Here is a 21,099-nt window from a genome sequence, read left to right on the forward strand (position 1 = left end):
GGGGGGAACCCTCTCCCTGCTCCTTTTGATCGGGCAATGGCAGAGAGATTTCACATTTAACTAGAAACATGCTCTCAGTCACAGCAGGGAATGCTGTTTTCTCGGTACAGTTATATGCCTCGGTCCGGCAGTTGGCAGCATAAATTGAGGTCAATGTAAGAGAGAGACAATGCAAGTGGGTGAAGCAGAATGTGACAACCGGGTGCTTTGTCAGAGTCGAAAGCAGAAAGAGGTTTCACTGATTGCTGGGAGTGTTTGGGGACATGCGTACCACAGTTCAACGAGCTTATGTCTGGTGCGGGGGGGAGAGAGAGAGAGAGAGAGAGAGAGAGGGAGAGAGAGGGAGAGAGAGAGACTCTTCCAGGTCGACCTCCTGGACAGCAGAGTTTTTTTTGTTTTTTTAATCAGAAGGTCTCCATTGCCTGGCAGATCTGGGCGAACACTTCTTCTGGCGACCTCTCGGCGTCAACCTGCAGAAGGAGACACACTGACTGAGACGGGGGCTTTCAAAAAGCATTAGTGTCTTCAATGTGCAGTCGAGGACAGCTGCTGCAGCAGTGCAACCTCTGCAAGTTCACAGCAGAATTGTGACATTGGCTGTGGCATTTACACACACACACACCTTGTGTGGCATTTAAATGTTCCAACGGCTCAACCCTGAACAGAAATTCTGTGATTATCGTGTCAGCGGAGACTCCAGTGACAGGATCAGAGGCACCAAACACACAGCAAGTTAACCCCTGTGCTTTCACCCGAGCCTTAAGCTGAAAAAGATTCCAAAATAATCATAATTGTCGAGATTTTTTTGGTTAATTCACTTTGAATATAAAGCTTGGGGGGGAAAAAAGGCAAATTGGCTTTTTATATGTTTTATATACAAATGGTAACGCATCAAAGGAAAACCTTCACAAATGAATGGATAACATATTCAGATGCTTCCATACATGTTTTTTTGTAATTTTGTGTGTAAAAATGATATGAATCAATATGTAAAGGCCCAAGACACATTAGTAAAAATTGTTTCCCCAAACAGCTCATAAAACCTGATTTAACATTGTAAACAAACATTTGCAATGTGTGCCCTATAAAGTCCATCCATATGTCTGTTTGACTTAATATTGTGATCATGCACATAAACTAAAGTAGAAAAGTTATGCCAGTATATTTAACATACAAATAAGGGAGATCATAAGGTAAATATTGTAACCGGGGTGCAAGTGTTTGGGTACAAAAACACTTGAAAAAAAAAAAAAGGCTGGAATATGTTGATGGGTGAGCTTTAACCCTGAGTGGGAATTGAACCTCCAGCCTTGGCAGACAATGCTGCATTCTGCCACGACGAATAAAAACAAATGTCTCTTTAAAATACAACATTACCGTGTGCAGAAGCTTCCTGCGTTCATAATGAGTTGCCACCGCCTGGCTGTCGATGCAGAAGCTCTCAGCCCTCCTGTGCAGGAGGCCGTCTCTGTCGGAGGCGGGGTGGAGGCCCGAGGTGGCTCTGCCACGACACTGCAGGCGGCTGGACATGGTGTCAGCGGAGCAGCTCAGCAGCAGCACTGCGCTGGGCTCCCCCATCTGACACACAAGGCACAGAAGGAGGGAAATCAGCAGCAAGTCCAGGTGACGCCAGTGAACCTCATGCTTCTGCTCTTTTACTTTATACTGAACGGTGTGTCACTGCACTGTTGTTCCATTAGTGTTGTTGTTGTGCTACCAGTCTGCATCAGTAAAAAACAGACATTTTCCTTCTATTTGTTGTTCTTATTATTAGCAAATCATTGTCATTCTGACAGTTATGATCACTCTGCCATTTCTGTTTGTCATGCCTCCCAATTTTTTTTTTTTACCATTATATTCTATTTTTTTCTATGAGCCATATTTAATTAACATTTTTCACTCTGTAGTCAGCCCTGCACGTCCAACGTATCAAGATCAAAAAGTCTTTCTGCTTTCTTTCCTCACTTTTAAATTTTTTTTTTTTTATGGAGACATTATTCTAGCTTGTTCCTCGTTTATCCACATGTGGCCGGTCAGTCTGCCCCTGCCTGTCCGGTGCTCTGACCTTGGCCTCGTACTCCTCCACATGTCTCAGGTCTCTGGGGAACCCACTGATCACAAGGCCTTTCCCCTGACGTACCGCCGCCGCCACCGCATCACACAGCAGTTCCAGCAGTGTGTTCTGGACATCACAGACACACAAACAGCACAAGCATTAATTACCACGTCAACACCAATAAATGCTTCATATATGAATACACTCAGACAACAAAAAGCAGGGATATGCATGCATTTATGAATTTGTAAGCACAACAGGCTGGATTACCAACTGAAGAAAAGCTCCTCAAGGAGCCTCAACAACTTCAAGTTCACTATGTATCAATTATTAAGCCTTAAAACAATTCTTAAAGTATTTCCCATCTTTGAAGATTTAAATGTAGTTCTAAGATCTTTATTACGTTCAAAGTGCTGCTTACATTGTGTGAAATAATAAATACACTTTGTGTATCAAAAACAGTGGCAAATAGTAAATTAGTAGAGCTAAAATCTATTTGATTAATGTCAGGCGTTGTCTTCACATTGCATTTTGTGTCTGCCCAGCAGTTCAAAACCCACAAACATTAAATCTAAAACAGAGTAAATCAGCATAAAATGAGAAGCTGAAACCAAAACGTGTTTTACATTTTTGACAAGTGACTTAGATGATTCATTACTTATAAATGTATTGCTGGTGATCAACTTTTTAGTTTACTTGTTCCAGTACGTGTTAATAGTAAATGTTTCCTGCACATTATGAGTACTTGAAGGCAACAGGGTCCATACATAAGGAGTTAGAGACATTTCTTCCAGAAGGAGCAAGCATGCTAAGGCCCTTTCCCCAGATAATTGATAAATAAAGGTAAAGAAAAAAGTAAAACAAAACAAAACAGAGCCTATACAGCAACTAATGAGAGGTTTAGCTCGGAGCTTAGAGCTCAAGTTTTTCTGTGTGACCGATTCAAATAATATATAAATATTTACTCAGAGAGAACCACACACTGTTAACATCCATCTTTTGATAATTGGATTAGTTTGGAGGTCCAAATCAAAGAAAATAGGTATTTTAAAATTTGCTTCATTTTGCACCAGGTGGCTCTTTGTCACAGTGTCATCAAGAATATAGTGCACCCTCTGTAAGCTGTGAATCTCCACCTGCCTTTTGGCTGTGCTTGCTGTCCTGTTGCTAGACTCTTTAATAGAGGATAAGGCTATTTCTTGTTTTAGAGATGTAAAAATTAGTGTTTATACGTATGTAATTTGGACTATATGGGAATTTTGTAGTGCACAATTATGCTACTCTTCATAATATAATTACCTGTAAACTGCTGAGTTATTGTTATTGCGGCTGCACTCACTTCATGGACTGCTTATCAACGTTACACAATTTTGGGTCTCTTAAATTGTACTTTGCTGAAGTTAAGAATAACCATCGGGTGCATTTAGATGTCCTTATCAATTCACAAAGGCAGACACACTCCGTTTCCAGTTTATTAGCTCCACTCAGCTCAAACTAATACAGTCTAAATTAAACAGCCGCCCTGCAATAAATCCAACACTCATAAAGTTCATACGTTTGTAGTAATTTGCCCACCACATTTACAACAGTGGTAGAAGCGTTATTAGAAACACTTCTCAGTCTAATTACAAACAAACTGCAGCTCACAAAATTATCATTAAGTTGAATGCACATGTCTCTAAAACAGTTCAATCAAAAACCACATTATAACCTTCATGGAGGAGATGATTCTAAAACTCGTCTGTGGAAAAGGTAAAGAATTAAAGCACTCTTATTCGGTCCTTTACTGACTTTTTAAAAGTCTTTGCTGGTATGGGGATCTCAGCCTTCTAGAGAAAAAACTCACAGGAAGGAAGGAAAGAAGCAAAAAAGGGGGGTGATTTATGTTTTATGATGACACAATCTTGTCAAAAGCCGGATGTGCTCTTAGCTGAGTATTCATGACCAATTCTACGTCCCCGGGCTGAGACCCTGAGCTGCCAGAAGATGCATGAAATCATGTGCAGCCGCGACAGGAAATCAAGAAATGCTCTATTTACCGTGTTAACACATTAAATATAAGGATTTTTGGCTTCTGCTCAAAATATGCAGCCGAAAGTCAATTTGTGTGTTTCCACTTTCCATCTCTGCACGCCAGGGAAAATAATCCCGTATACTGAACTCCTCAGGCCGGTTTAACTGACTGTACCTGCTACTGTATGTGCAGCCTTATAGAGAGCACACGTGTGGCCGACAGGAAGCTGGTGGTCTGCAGATGGATTATAGTTAACAGAGAACATTACATTGTACTTTCTGTGTTGCTAGGCAACAGTACAGTAACATTTCATAATGTTGAACTTGTGCCGTTACAGTTTTTACACTCACCGGGGAGACAAACAGGCATTTTATCTCACTTTGAGTTAAAACCATAAACTCCGATGTGTGATTCAATATTAAAGTAGTTTTTGTAAACTCCCACATCATTTATCCTCCCTTTAAATCAATACCTCCCTCTCTCTCTGTAAAAAACGCACTCACACAACATCAAATTAGCGTCTGGCACAGACGATGTGAGTGAACACATGGGACGTGACCTTAATGTGCTTTAAGAAGCTGAGCTGGGCTTGAACGCCTTCAGGTTTCTCCAGTGAGACGACAGAAACTTAAAGTGAATCTGCGTTTCGCCCTCCTCCAAAATCTTCTTAATGCACCAATTTTTACATCTTAAAAATATAGTGGAAAGCCTGAATGTCTCAGTGGTTTTCCAGAGTTTAATGTTGATACTTTTGTATTGTTTGTGTTCTTCACAAACCATTATGTCCAAAAATTTAGCAAAAGAACAGATTCTTACTTTTAAAGAGTCGGTTCGTCAAAAAACATGTTTTCACTCACTCATCTAGACATGCAGTTAGTTTGGGCTTTATTTTCTCAACATTTGAGAACAGGGCTCCGATTTATGTGCCACCAACAGCTGATATCTGTTCTCGATAGTTTGATCAGAGGAGCCGATCAGATGATGCAGAACAATTTCTCTGTGTTGTTAACATGGCTTTACTGTTCCCAGTTGTGTCTCCAATCAGAGGGGGTGGATTCATCTTGCACATGTCGCCTGCCAGTAAATAAATACTTCTCCATTCATGGTACTTTCTCATCTCTTAATTTTTGTAAACATAGTGTATATGCTCCACAATAAATAGACCCTGTGATCGGTATCGACCGATGCTACTAGTGATCGAGCCCTGAAATCCTGATCGGTGCACCCTTAAAATGAAATATTGGAGGTGAATGGAATTTAATTTAAACATTCAGAAATATCACAATATATTTCATATTTCTATGTGTGAATCCGATGTTTCACAGTTGATCAACAAATGGTTTGGTCTCCCGCGTGGCGTTGAAGTACATGTTCAGTAAATAATTTTTTATTTTTTATTATTTTCCCAGTTTATCACTTACCAAGCGAAAGACTATCTTTAACCAAAAGAGGAACATAAAAGTCCTTTACAAATTGTATCTTAAAGCAAAAATAATATGCAATATTGATGCATACCTTTTACAATATGTTATATTCTGTAATGTGTAGGAAAACATATGTATATTTCACTCTTTGCTGAATTTCATATTAATGTTACATGCAGCTGCAAATCGTCTCCTTGTAGCAGATATCCTGTCTTTTTAAATACAATTTCTTCACGTTACTGCTTAGCGTTATATTTTCCAGTTGAAGGGTTTCAACTCTTGTCTCATGTGCTTCTTTTCTCTCTGCGGTGGCTAATTTACTGGCAACCAGACAGTTCAACTTTCTGCAGCTTGTGTGTCGCTTCGTGCTGACCTGGAAGTATCCGCCAGCTGCAACCAAAGCAGATTTTAACCCTGGTTTGTTTCACGTTGTCCATACTCACAAAAAATACCCTGACAAGACTGCAGGTCAGTCGATAGAAGCTGGTGGCGAGAGAGGCTGACTTGCCATCCTCAGATCAGTTCAGAAAAAGTTGACGGAAGGAAAAATCATCATCTCGTGATGAGAGATGCTGAAAATGAAGCTTAATATTTGTGCCCTCTACACGTGACACAGTGAATTTTCTAATGTGATGTTTAAGCTGTTTGTATTTTACGAAGATATTCTGCTGGTAACCGACCGAGAGGCGACTGAGAGGCTCTGCGTAATTGTGCGTTGCTTGGCGGGGGAGTCCGCTGGTGGTTAAACTTCATGGGTCGGTCCACGCGCCCCGTGTGACCTCCCTTCATGCTCGTGGTGGTGCCGTGTGGCGGAGTGGGTGTCTGCTATCCACAAATGGCAGACTGTATGAACGCGCCGTGTATTGAGTGGGTCGGTCTGTGACAGTAACTCCCGGGACACTTTTTTTTCCCCAGTCCGCCCGTGATGTGGACTATACGGCACTCACTAAAGGCCTAAGTCGAAAACGCACGGCCCGCCACTGGTAAAGCCTACTTCTGTATTCTCCTGTGTGAATTAAACACATGACAAATAAAAAGTAGTTCACTGTGTACTTTACAAATTTGTGTGGTACACATAATCGTATTACTTTTATTAACACCTTCTTAGCCATTAACCTTTAACCTTGTCCTTGCTCTCACTGACGTTACTTAAACAAGCATAAAAGCATTACATTTCTAAAAGGTCTAATCAATCAGGGACATTGAAAACACCTCTGTGTGAGTGTTTTTTATATTCTCAAATTATTCGAGTGGTTATTTAATTAATTTGAAATGAAAAACTGTGGATAGAAAGCTGCACATTATTTGTGACATTTCACAATGATTCATTTCCGATTCTTTTCTGATTTGTAACATTAATAATCTGGTTTTAGAAATGTCATGACGTTGTGTAAAATGCAATTTCGTAAAGCTCATGTGACATCTTGCATTTGTATGTCAACCAACCAACTAACAGAAAATGTTTTGTACTATTGCATTAGACAAAAAGTATCAAAACATCACGGTTTTTTTTGTTGAACCCAAGGATGAAACCTTGAAAAAAAAGACATTTTAATGATAATAAATATAACTGAAAACCCATGAGAAGTCATTAGGCCTTATCCTCTTGGGACCCTGAATGTCAGCAGAAATGTCATGGAGAAGCCTTAACTGTGGAGATAATTGACTGTTGAACGCACAGACTGACGTCGCCAGGCCTTGAGAAAATGTGTGATAATTAATGCTGAACACAGCGCCACTGTACACAGCTGGTGCTGAATCCCACTGCATTAATATATCATTTATTGGATTGCCGTCCTATACATTTTGGAAGTCCCCCTTCACAAAAATGTTTTGGCGCTTTGTTTCTTCTCTCGGATGTTTGACCTTCACTGTGCAGAATCATGTTAAGTGCAGAGTTTAACTCTGGAAGCCTGTTTCGAGTCTTGTTGTAGATAATGGATCAGGTCGTAGTCGTTTCCAGCTCCAGTAAATGCTCAGACATCCATGTCAGCTCTCTCTAGATTATGCAATCTCTGTAAATGACATTTTGAGCACCCTTGGCAATATAATCCCTCTTCTGTTTATTTCATTAGGCCTTTAGCAGAAAAACATGTTTACTGAGTACACAGTCTCAGAGCTGTGGTGTTACATTTTTCTTTTCAGTGACAGCATGGAAGGATTTGTCTTTTTTTTAATAAAAGTCTGAAAGATATTGTTCTTTTAATGTATTATCTTGTTCACTCAACCCACTGCTCAGCGCTCCCAGAAATCAGCTGTCATTCAGTGTGGGTGTCTCTGTGACATCTCTATTCTTTTTTTTTTATTTTTTATGTTCAGACATGCTGCCGGTTTGCAATCACTGGTGCTACTTAATATCCTTTTCTTTTATGGATTTTTTTTAGTCTGTTCTTTTCTTAACTTGTGCTTTGATGTATTGAAGACTGCAATTTTAGAGTGAAATGTAAAATGTTTTCAATAAACACAAACATTATACAAATTGTTATTATCACAGCAAAATTACTGTTATCATCCCACAGAAATGAGAAAATATCTGGTTGTTGGATTAAAAAGAAGTTAACTACGACTCCCAAAATTCTGTTTTGTGTGTCGCTAAAAACAGGTAGAAGTTTTGATGATTCTGACATTTTCATTTTGCTTAGTTCTCAACCGCTCTGATTTGTGCCTCTAACTGGCTTTTTCTCCAGGCTACCATGCCTCATGGGTATTGTAGTATTTACTTTACTTTACTTCTTGACTTTGATAATATAAACGCCACACTGACCTCTGGCAGCTGCTCTCCTCTCTCCAGGACGTCCCGCAGGTGACGCCCTCTGTCGGCGTGAGACTGCAGCTCGTTACAAATCAGGTCACCCAGGGTGACGTGACGCAGGCCGAACCGCTCTTCCAGCCGCTCACCCTGGAGAGATTTCCCTGAGCCTGGACCACCTGAGAGAGCGCGCACACACACAAACACACACACACACACACACACACACACACACACACACACACACACACAAAGCTACAAGCAGGGGTCGGTTCATCCTCACAGCCAAGTAGTCGCTTAGTAACACAAAGTGAGGTGAGGATGACGAGGAGGAAATTGAGGTGAAAGAAGAGGATGTGAGCATTCCTGTTTAAGTTTCAACAAATTTGTTGCTGCATTCAAAAGTTTTACAATTGTAATTTCTTACAATTTCTTGTTTTTGTAGTTTTATTTTATTGATGTTTTCATTAAAAAAAATCCATTCCAATTCCTTTGTCTGAATATCTTTAAGGTTGTACTTGCATTATTATAATGTTAATATATTTGCATATCAATGGGAGAAAATTGTCTTAAAATGACAATACTATTGTTTATCGCAATAATTTTTGTGACAATATAATGTCCAACAAAAGAAGTGACCGTGGCAGGCTTACATGTGTAGAAAGGTTTTGGTTCAACACACACACAACACACAACACACACTTGTGGTTTTATACTTCTCAGGTTACTCATTGATATAGAACTGTCCCAAGCATCTAACCTTAACCAGTGAAGTGGTACCTAGGTACCAATTTGAAGAACTTGTACTCTACTTTTATATCGTTTCATGCCACTTTACACTTCTAAAACCCTTTAACTTCACACTTTGATTGGCTGGCTGTGGGGGAGGTCAGAAAGGAGCCAATTTCTCTCCTGACTCAATTGTTTATGTCCCTTTTCATGTGAGCGAGGGTTCAGTAGTCAAGTTGGGTTGTTATTTGTAGGACTCAAGTCGACATTGGAACGTTTTTGCTGGGAAAGAAGCTAAGAGTGGATTGGTTGTTCTTCGTGATTTTAAATCCAGGACAAGCGTACATCACTCTGCTGCATCAGGAGGAGAGACTGAAAATAACCTTCGTTCTCACCTTATCTAAAGCTCACAGCATCTCCTGCCTCGCTGACGCGTGACCTAGCTTTAACTTAAAATCCAGCCTTAAGCTTAAAGTCCCCAAAATGTTCTCACTTTCCAGGTGTACTGACATGCATGCATGCACACACACAGACAGACAGTATACATCCAACAGAAATGAGAATAAAAACACACAGATTTTCTAATCAGTCACTAAATCTGTCATTTAGTAATGACATTTTAGCTGATTTGATTTAAATATCTCAACTTTCTCAGCAGTCTGGCTGCTCTGCTGTGGGGTCTGCAGGTGTTTTTATAGCAGGTTAACTGTATTACACAGCCATGAAGCTGTGTTCAGTAGACAGTGGTGATTTATCATAACCAGCCTTTTGCACAGTAATAAAACTGAGAACGGGTTTCCTCCTACAAAAACACACGTCTGCATCAACGCTTCCTCAGGGCACGGGAGCGGGGCTCGGCTCACCCAGGGTCAGGAAATAGAAGTATATTTCATCAAGCCTACTCACTAGAAGTATTCCTCTGCTGCTTCACACCTCTGCCAGGAAGTAAAATAATGACCCACCAGGGCTGAAGCTAAATCTCTGAGAAGCTTGTTAGGCACTCTCCTAGATAGTCGGCTGAAACTCAAACCTGCTGCATTAACTGGTTCTGTGGGTAAAGATAGTTCCCTCTGCCTGAGTCTTTTTGAAGTTTAGATTAACTAGCCTTGACAGACAAAAGCTTTAGACAAGATGAAGTGAATTAGTTATGCCTCTGTGCTGTTTTATACTGTACAAAACTGCTGCTGCTTTTCATGAATATTCTCCACTTAGTTTAAATAATTTATTTTACTGTGTACACAGGATTATTTTTTAATGCTCAGGAAAAGTGGGATCTTAAACCTGAAATAACCACTTTGTGGCACAGTGGAAACAAGTTGTGAACACGATACTGAATTATTTGAAGTTTATATGGCGAAGTTAACAACAAATAGCCGCTTATTTACACATCCAGCAGTCGCAGAGCAACATTATCACTAATTGAGAGTTTTGAGACATTTGGCGAGCTGGTGACTATAAATACAATATTCACTCTCCTTTTTAATTTGTTTTTCGTCTATAAACTCCTGATGGAAACCTCCCACTCTTTAGCTCCTAAATGTTCACCAGATAGTTTATAACTTTGTCTGCTGTTTGGTGCTGAGCAGGTAGTGTTTTTAGAGCTTTTTCTTTGAAAATAGCAGCCGAAAAGGATAATAACACACGGTGAGTGAATCAAAACAGTAAAATTGTGGACTGGACAGCAACACAATTAGCTGAAACTCACTAAAGCTTGGTCAATGTGATGAGAGCTGCAGATTAGGGTAATAATTCTCTGTAGATGTATCACCTCTCCATTGCTACTGGTCACATACCGATTCCAATAGCTGGACCGGGTATCCATGAAAATGGAGCCGATCTGGTATTGGAGACCATCATTTTAATACAGAACAATTTAGTAATTTTTAAACTATGTATTTCTGCTGCTGCTTGTTAATGGCAGTCTTGGTTTCATCAAGGGCCACCTAAGTGCAAAATTGCCTTTGGATCAATCCAAAAAAATATAAAAAATGAAGATTAAAAGTAAAATTACCTCTCACATCAACAGCAGGGTTTTCACTTTTTATATGTAAGTCTGATTAGTAAAAGCAGAAAGGAAGGAAGATGGAAGAGAGAGCAGCGGGACATGAAGGAGAGAAGATGAAAAAAAGGCTGAAAGCTTCGACACCAGTGAAACCTCACATTAGCATTTCCCTCAGGCACCATCTCCACTTTCTTTCTGAAGCACCGCTGCAGAACACTGCTCCAACCTTTGCACCAGTTCTTTTAGTTGGGGAGGGTTTGGATGGAAAAACCCAAGTAAAACCACCTCAAACTTTTAATTAAAGCAGTTTTGTGAACATAAGATTCCTAGCATTTAAAAAGAAAAGAAAATATATTTCAACAAGCTCACAATTGAGACATATTTTTCATTCAATCGCCGGATATAATTCTACCTCTGTTGTTCAGCAAGTATTGTAGATGATTGTTTTACAATAGATCAAGTAGAGACGGGTCTGATTGCAGTGGTGCGGCCTTCCTGTCACAAATGACAAGCTCATCTCGCTTACTATTTATTAGACCACAAATGACAGTTGGCACCCAGCGCCATCGCCTCACTCCCCGCCACTGGCAAAGTAGTCTGCCAGTGGCGAGGAGAGAACAGTCCGGCAGCAACTGACAGCCAGAAGAAGCAGGTTTGGAAAAGAGCGACATTCAGAGACGAGGGGTTGACAAGCGGACACTAACTTTACATTCACAAGAGGTGAGTCCTCTTGAGACAGGGTTTTCAAAGTCAGCATCACGTGTGACCCGGCTGGAAAGACAACCTGTGTTGATAAATTAAGTCTTTTTTTTCATGCACTACATCATTTAGTAGTCCTAGTAGTTTGTAGCTTGGCTTTTAAAAGCTCTTGAAAATTTCAAAATGCTATAACTAAAACAATATGAAGGGTTCATATTATGTTTGACTAAATGGCCCGATAGGGAAGATGCATTTAGTGCAAACATCGCAGAAATGGACACCATTTGGGGATTTTCAAAGATTATTGTGTCCAGTTTTCCCCAAATAGTGGAGTGGCACAACTGTTTTATATGAGTTTAATGAGAGGAGTTGTCCACTGGAAATGACAGAAATGGGTGATACATCTGATCATTTGGCCCTTGAATTTGGGCATAAGGTTTTCTAGGATTTCTTCAACTGCTGGACCACCTTGCTGGTTTGAAGTTAGTTAGAGACACTATTTTTAAGGCTGCTATAATCAATATCTTTAGATTAACAATGTCAATTAATTGAAATATTTTTTGGGACTAAGTTTTTTTGAAAGTCACATGTTATTGGTGCACCATTCAACCCTTACAAACCTAAGAAATCTGAACATTGGATAAAGCCAGTTGAAAATTCTTGTTTCATTTTGTTTGTTCATTTGTTTTTTCAGAGGGAAGTCACTCCATAAATCAGAAAAATACTGTCAACAGCCTTAAAGAAAATCAACTTTCGCAATGTTTTTTAGGAATGAAATATTATACATTATACAGGCTATAAATGATAAATGAACATACCCTTCAGCAAAACTCTTCAGAATATAGATGGGAATGAAACTGTAAAGTTTGATGTTTGTAAATACTGTGGGGACTTCTGGCTCGGATTATGAGAATAAAACAGATATGTGTTGTAAAATCCCATACTATTTAAAAACACAACAGGTGAATAGGGTAAGAAAACTAAAAACCAACCACCACATATTTTGGATGTTTTCTTTCCACTACTCTGAAAGAAGACATGTTATGAAGATTAAATCTCAAATCTCAAAAATGACCCATCACTGCAAGAAAATATAATGCTTTTGCTTGTCGTGTCTCGCTTTAACAAATATTGCGCCTTCTGCGATTAGAAAATTGCAGTAGGCCATATTGCGATCAAATTTCCATTCATTGTTCAGCACGAATGTCCATTCATGGAGAAAACGGTGTAGGGACAGGGCAAAAACTGCAGTCAAACGTCACAGCAGCAGAAACTGATGCTGTGATGAGAGCTGGAGATTGTTTTCTTGCTCTGGTTAACCCCTTTTTCTGTTAAAACATACTGAAAGTATGATAACTATTTGCTGCTAGTGGAATAAAAAATTAATATGTTCGCCAACGTGGCCAACCTTTCATTATATGGTATAAAATCTGCTCAGAAGACACATGCAAGTCGAGGTGACAGTTATTATGCAGTTGGCATTTCCCTCCAATTATCTGCTCCTGCTGAAGGAAAGCTCCTGCTCTAACTCCACCTCTGTTTCTCGAACATTCAGACAAACTGATATTAGTTCAGATCACTGGAGATTTGTCGTGTTGGTTTTTATGGAAAGGAACTTAACCTTTGTCTCTCGTCCGGTCTTTGATTATCAGAGTAAGCCAAACAGCTTTAATGTCGCAGAATAATAATTGATTACAAAAAATACCACTCTGCCTCCAGAGGGTGGACATAAATAAGTATATTTACTCATCTGCTGCAACGGAACAGTAGTTTTTGTGTATTTGAATTGTGTGAGACATTTTATTTAGATTTTACTACATTTTAGAGAGGAAAAAAACAAAACATGGACCAAAATGGCAGCGTAAAATGCATTTATCTGTTTGTATGAGCACTTTATCTTATACTTAATTTAATACCCATTGCACTGTTGTTGTCGTTGATTTTTGATTGTTGTTTGTCTCGTCTCATGTCTAATGTTACGCACCTTCCGCCAAGAAAAAGTCCTTGTTTTGTTTGTGTAAACATTCGTGATAAATAAACGGATTCTGATTCTGATTCTGATAGTCACACTTACACGTTTTGTCTTCAATCAGCAGATTATTAAGATAATTGATTAAAAAAAAATACTCTAAAACTAAATTACTTGTCTAATCGTGTCAGCGCAATCTCCCGTACATTAAATTTAAATTCTAAAAAACAGCCTTGTTTCAGCTTGGTGGCACAATTTTCTTTGATATATCATCCAAAGAGATTCAAGGTAGGTGCATAAGTTTTAATCCTGCGCTTGTGTTATTATCTAAAACTCACTATAAGTTGCATGACTTTGGTGTGTATGTAATGATACAATAATGAAAATGTTTCGCTGTTCGGAAACAGGGGATCATCAAACCTGCCAAAAGTAATACACATCTCAAACCACATCTTCAAAATAACAGAAGAAAATATTTAAGTCCTTGATAAATACACCCATTATTATTATTATTATTATTATTATGATGTGATAAATATACTCTATATCTACAAAACATATAAGCTGACAACAATGACTCACTGTTTCTAACACTTATTATGATGCCTTTTGTGAGTTTTTAAGTTTTTAATGAAAACTTGTAGTGGCTAATTTAACATTTTCCACTTCCTCTATTCTCTTAATATAAGAATCAGTCTTGTTTTCTAGTGATGAGCATGGTTGAAACGAGCCGTAAAATTGAACCTTTTTTAATTACTTCATTGACTTTCCTTCTGTTGTCTGAAACAAACAGAACGTCTGCTGTTTCCCCTCCAGCAGCGCTCCTGAACGCAGCTTTTTCATCAGAGCAACAACAGACTGAGTTTAGTTCACTTGAAAGATGCAGCAAAATGTCAGAGCAACTGATTGGTATTATTGTGTGCGTGTCTGCCTCTCAGCTCTGTCTAATGAGGTAGGCTCCACCAGTGCCGAGGTGTGTGTGTGTGTGTGTGTGTGGCTATGTACCCATCATGAAGATGACCTTCGGTTTCTTCTGTTCTGTACAATCACCTGTCAGAAGAAAGAACATCAGTGATTACACACACATACGCACACTGATGCACGCACACAAAAATAATGAATACATCCCTTTTAACAGCCAAACTGTTCTGTAATCGATAAATTGATTGATATTATGACCTCTTACTTTTACTCTTCCCTATGAATTTGGAATTTATTCCATGTTAATGAGACTCTTCCCTGATTAAAATGGACAAGAACCAGACTTATAGTGTAGTTTTTTTAGGGACATTATTGAATAATTAGAAACCACATTACATACACAAACATTTTGGATAAGGATCCCTTAGATTCACTCATTAAAGACACACACACACACACACACACACACACACAGACACACACACACACACACACACACACACACACACACACACACACACACACACACACACACACCAGAAGAATTAACTTCTACTCCCTGCATCCTGTGTGTGTGTGTGTGTGTGTGTGTGTGTGTGTGTGTGTGTGTGTGTGTGTGTGTGTGTGTGTGTGTGTGTGTGTGTGTGTGTGTGTGCTGAAATGCTGAATGGAGTCAGCTTCTGGTTCATGACAGAAGGCAGAGGAGGACAAATATGTAGCTGCTGATTAAAGCTTTGGTGATAAGTTGCGATGTCAACTGCAGGTCACAGAGGAAAGACAGGAAGTGTGTTTTCAATCTCAATGGTTTCAGTCATTTCATCAACTCACTTTCTGTGGTCCCTTCAGCATACCCAATATCTTCCTCCTCTTCGACCTGTCAAGACAGGTCATTTGCATTATAATTTCACATTTCAAATGCATCTTTATTTCTTCTTTTTCAATATGTTGTGCCATCAATGTGCGTTTGACGACCATTCAATGCGTATTTGATTAAACACTTGAAATAAAAGTATTTTGACACAAAGACTGAAACTCTTAGTCATGTAATCGGTTAGTCAATTGAGAGAAAAATACATGAATCACCAACTATTTTAATACTCCAATAACCGATAAAAGTTATTTTTCATGTTTTTCCCAGCCTCTAAACTGTGAGGATTTTTTGGGGGAGTTTTAAAACATTGGTCTGACAGGAAAAGACATTTTAAGATGTGACCTTAAAAAAATATGATGGGAATATTCTGCTCTTGTCTGATATTATTAGGTTAATCAATGACTAAATGGATTGCAGCTCTATTGGACACCCCAACAGTTCATGTTGTGGTGTCACTGCTACATATATTTACAATTCATGGACCACATTTTACTCTTTTTGTCGTCAATTGGTGCCACTGATCAGCAGATGCCACTGAGTGTTACCATGGAAACGTGGCTCTTAGTTTGCCTTTTAGGGTTTGAAATAATCTGTCTAATTTGCATGAGAATAATCTTAGAATAAAACTAAGACTAGCTCAACACCAGTATCAGACCAGTATCTTTGTGAAACAGGCCCCTGGCTTTTTACTTTGAAACTGCTGTTGTAGCCTCAACAGTTCAACAGTTGTTCACATACTTGTGATACAAAAGACAAGGAAACTGGTTTAAACAAATCTACGGTATTTGATAGAAAAATATCACAGGAAAGAGAGAAAAGACAAAAAAGATGAAAGAGTATTTGAGAGAGTAAGTGATGAGCAAACACAAGCTCGGAGGACTGAAACCATCAGCAGCCTCTTTCCCTGGATCACTCTCACAAACACATGGGCGAGTCAAATCTCAAGAGGATGTAATGACTCATTGGATTCAGACGCACATCAACTGTTTGAGATATTTGAGACCGTTATCAAAAAGAAACTTCTCCCTGAAGACTCAATGCCGCAGGTTTCCATGGTTATCCTCCACAGCTTCGGCAATCTGAATCTTACTGGCAGCGAATAACTTAAGTGTGTATTAATACAATGCCACAGTCTGGTGACACTAGAAAAAGACAAACATACAAAAGCCTGCATAGGTGATATTAATAATGCTGATGATGAATGATGACACTGCTGATCGTTGTGAAGTCCAGAAGATATTCAGAGCTAAAGGAATCCTTTTAGTTCATAAGGGAGGAAAATCATGCCTGAATTAAGTTATTAAGTAATCTGATCTCTCTAATAATTCAAATAGCTATACTATAAATATTCATAACTATGTTTTAATCACGATATAATCACTTTAAATAAATACATATTAAGGATATTAACAGTGGATCAAATGACTATGGGTGATGTAAAAGGAGTCGCTCGTAGGAGGAATTTTCCCCGGATATCTGAATCAATGATTGTTGCTTTAAATAAAGCTGCATTTACAACACACATCATTGACATATTATCACCACGTAATGTTGATATGGTGAATGTGTTCGCACACAGTTGCTTATTTACTCTTTACTCCAGCATATATGGAGCAACGTAAGCATTCATTTGGAGTTGTTCTATTTCAAATAGAGGGTTCAGGCCGGAGCCACATGCAAGTTCAGGGGCACCAAATAGATTAAGCACCACTCATACATCTCACCACCACCCCGATAGGTTTGGTTCTCCAAAAGACAAACTACACACAAATAACAATAAACACAAATACTCATTCAATATTAATGTACATCCTATTCATCACTGTCATTTGATAGGAGATAATTCTCTGTTGGTTCACTTCGGCCAAATGCCTTTACATTTCACCCCTTGCACCTTTAACTTATTCCCCAGAATTAATAATTTGTTCTCTTATGTTATCGTTAATTAATACAATTGCTAATTATTCATTGCCCCCGTTAACGTTCTTTTAGCCGTTAAGTGCTCCAGAGCCTTGAAGGTACCTTTTACAGTACATTCACAGTATAATATTATGTATTAATGTTTATGGGATGTGAGACACAACATGATGTTTAACAGCCATCTCACAAAATGCAGTGTATCCAAGAATTTATAAAATTAAAATAAGACTTTATTCAATTCAACTGAGCCATAGTGAGAGTGTCAGGGGGACAAAGATAATTGAAGTTAAAATGATAATTCAACCCTATTAATTTGAATGCATTAAGCAATCTGAGGACATGAACGACCGAATAAAGTGGACAAAATAATTGTATTGAATGCATGATTTAATAATATGAATGAATGATTTGTAATTGAATTTAGGACAATCTGAAGTAACAATTGATCAACTATTTCTCTAATGGACTCTGTAGTTAAGTGCTGTCTCATTTCTATTTCAATACGGTAGAGAGGCTTCAAAATTAAAATGTTAATGGATCTTTTAAAAGGCACACATGGCATGAGCATCTATTGTCTCTTCTGGGTGTGTCTCTCAGCCAATCAGCTATTAACATTAATCACCACCATTTTTTCTTTTCCCTTCTCACCAAAAAGCAAATTGAATATTTAAAAACTGAACATCCAACTTAACATTTGAGTGAAAAACATCTGATGTGCACTATAAATGTAGCGTGAGATGATGCAAAAAGGTAAAAAAAAAAAACAATATCAGTTTTGTACAACTACGATATTGAGACATTACGTCTTCATCAGATACATATTCTTGGTTACATGGTGTAACATGGGGATGAGGTCGGGGGCGGATGGATGGGGCAATAAAACATCTGACTTTAACACTGGAGACAGATGACGTTGTAACCACGACAACTGAGCTTCCCGGACCCTAACAAAGTCGTCAATTAAACCCAAATCCTGACTTTTCCCAAACACAAACCAAGTTGTTTTTGTGCCTAAATCTAACCTATCCGGAACCATAGTGTTAGCCCAATTGTTCAACAGTGATATGTAATCATTTTAGACAAATTATATTTAGTATACACTCTCCGTTGTTCTGAATTGACTTCTAATGGTTGTGATTTAGACATGTGGCTGTTTTGCAGAGGGCTCAAGTGAAGCTGCAGTTACATTCAGGAGAAGATAACAGCAGAGACACAGAACGAAGTGAAGCAGAGCTCTGTGAGTGTTAAATAAATGGCGTCAGTGTGGGGGTGCTGGGTGCCAACGACCAGCCAGCTTGGCATGTGGGTACACCAACTGGTCTGATGACTCAGAGAGAGAGAGAGAGAGAGAGAGAGAGAGAGAGAAACACATGCCCAGCACGCCCTGCGAACACGTAATATAGACAAAATACACATGCACACACGCACGCACACACACACACACACACACACACACACACACACACACACACACACACACACACACACACACACACACACACGAACCCTATGTAAAAGAAGACTGTTTTTCTCATTTCCTAGGTAACTGATGCTGTATGTTGATGACGAGCGATGGACACGTGGTCATAAACACGAGCTCCTTTACCACATCTAAAAACGTAAAGTCCGTATATGTTAGCAGTTCCGTGACGATGTAGTGCTCATTACAAACCACCAAAAAAACCTCTTGAACAGATGCTGGCAAGATCATCATCTTTTTTCATCGAGATATTTCAGCCTGGACCAAAGTGGTGGACGGATCAACATTTCCATCCCTGAAACAATGAATGAACTGTAGATTAAATTACCAGCATGTTTTGACTAAACCAGAGAACTAAATTAGCTGTAAAAATAAATGTACTTGATGACATTGATGCAACAATCTAGTAATCCACAAAGCATTACCCACAATAGGCAACCATTACCATCAGAGATAAGTGCTCATCATCATCATCATCATCATCATCATCATCATCATCATCATCATCATGATCCATATCTTTGATATATATATTTTTGATAGAAATATATTTGATATATAATCTACCAAGTTGTATACAACGTTTCTAAAATTAGCTCCACATTAACTACAACATTAAATGCTCTTACTTTTATTTGTTAGTGTTATAATATATGTAATAATATAACAGTGTGAAATGACCTATTCTGTAAATTCAAGTGAAGCACCTCAAAATTGTACTTACTTACAATACTTGAGAAAATGTACTTAGTTACTTTCCACGACTGAATTGCACTTTCAAATGGACTCAGAAACCTAAGACACAGTAGATGTTCTTTCATCAGGAATTGTAGGTCAAGAAAACCAAGAAATAATTGGAGGAAAATGTCCATGAGATTTTACTCCAGAGACCCAAAATAGCCGCTCTGCCTTTCTGTGCATCGCCACGGTAGCAAAATCATCTCTGTCTCACATCCGAGGCGACAAATATGAGATGACAAAGCTGCATGGCGCCTTCGTTCCACTTCACAGGAAGTGCTGCACAGGGACGACCTGTTTTTGTTTTCACTCTTCTTGTCCTCTCCAATGTTTATGAGAAAGAGTGCAAATATGAAATATCAATCAGGTACTACAAAAATGAACAGACTCCAAAATATACACAATACCAAAAATAAAATCAAGGTTAACTGCAACAAATCTTGCTCCTTTGTGAGTTTTAAGGTCAGTCTCAATTTTTTAGCCAGCGAGATGTCTGTTCACATGATAGATCATGTGATAGGAGAGTAAGCACCAGAACCAGCCCGATTCCTGCTTGTCAATTAAGTTGGGAGGGAATGTATTTTCTAGCGTTTGTTGCCACCTTCATACTCTCATCCTGTGTTGATATGTGGTGTCTATTGTCCACAGAGCTCGTCACGCTGTTAATTCTCCACCACCAGTTCACAAACAGATTACTCTCACTGCTGAGTGTGATAACTGCTGAGCTATTAGATATGCCACATAACAGTGAACCTAAGGGGAGAATGATTGAATAATGAGTGGGTGACAGTGGTCAATAATTATCAGACACATCCAGTACCAGCGTAACGCCTGATCCATCCATACTTTTTTGGACTGCATTAGCAACACAATCATTTTCCTTGGGATAAATACACCCATAACCTATCTCCTCTCATCGTATCATATCACATTTGGTGTCCTGGAGTATTGTCCTGATGCGAAAGCTCCATATTAAATGTTTCTGAAAGCTGAAACAGGCTATCTGGGCTGCGTATTCGCAAGCATGCCTGAGAGTCACTCAGAGACTTTTGTGTGGCTGACTTGTAAGGACTTTGAGTGTTTCACAAGCATTTCAGAGAACTATGGTGTCCTTCAGGTCACGTTAAAACGAGAGAGGCTCTGTTTAGGGCCAGTGTTCGGTTTGTCCCTTCTTGGCTGCCATAGAAACATAGCGGTGCAACACGGCGGCCTTCGTGGCGAGGACCTGTAGGTATAAACGCCTCATTCTAAGGTAACGGAAAAAATATATATTCTTATTTTCAGGTGATTATACACTAATGATAACATTGTTATGTATATTATATTCAATAGATCCCCTTTTAAAATAAATTCCATTTATGCTGGGGGGGAAATATGTACAAGTTGTTAATAAATAACAGAAAAATAAGTATATACACAACATTTTAAGTAGTGAGAGAGGGTGATAAAGAAATTGATAGCAAACATTGCTTTTTACTCAACCAGCACTGAATTACTGCCAGTAAAACACTACTGAGCAGCAACAAG

At 38.9% G+C, this 21,099-nt stretch overlaps 1 protein-coding gene across 1 annotated transcript in view; it reads right to left on the reverse strand.

Annotated features, from left to right (window-relative positions):
- Window positions 1-383: 383 nt before the first annotated feature.
- The window catches only part of ak5 (adenylate kinase 5), a gene marked incomplete at its 5' end in the record, with an annotated part of 54,589 nt that continues 33,873 nt past the window's right edge, over window positions 384-21,099 (reverse strand). The window contains 6 exons of the mRNA XM_079214813.1: window positions 384-470; window positions 1,378-1,578; window positions 2,066-2,182; window positions 8,259-8,422; window positions 14,648-14,692; window positions 15,392-15,437. Coding sequence (XP_079070939.1) covers window positions 405-470; window positions 1,378-1,578; window positions 2,066-2,182; window positions 8,259-8,422; window positions 14,648-14,692; window positions 15,392-15,437 — 639 coding nt within the window. The 3' untranslated portion in view covers window positions 384-404. The remainder of the gene's footprint in view (window positions 471-1,377; window positions 1,579-2,065; window positions 2,183-8,258; window positions 8,423-14,647; window positions 14,693-15,391; window positions 15,438-21,099) is intronic.

The sequence above is a fragment of the Taurulus bubalis genome, assembly GCF_910589615.1.
Source record: "Taurulus bubalis genome assembly, chromosome: 1".
In the NCBI taxonomy this organism is placed as follows: Eukaryota; Metazoa; Chordata; class Actinopteri; order Perciformes; family Cottidae; genus Taurulus; species Taurulus bubalis.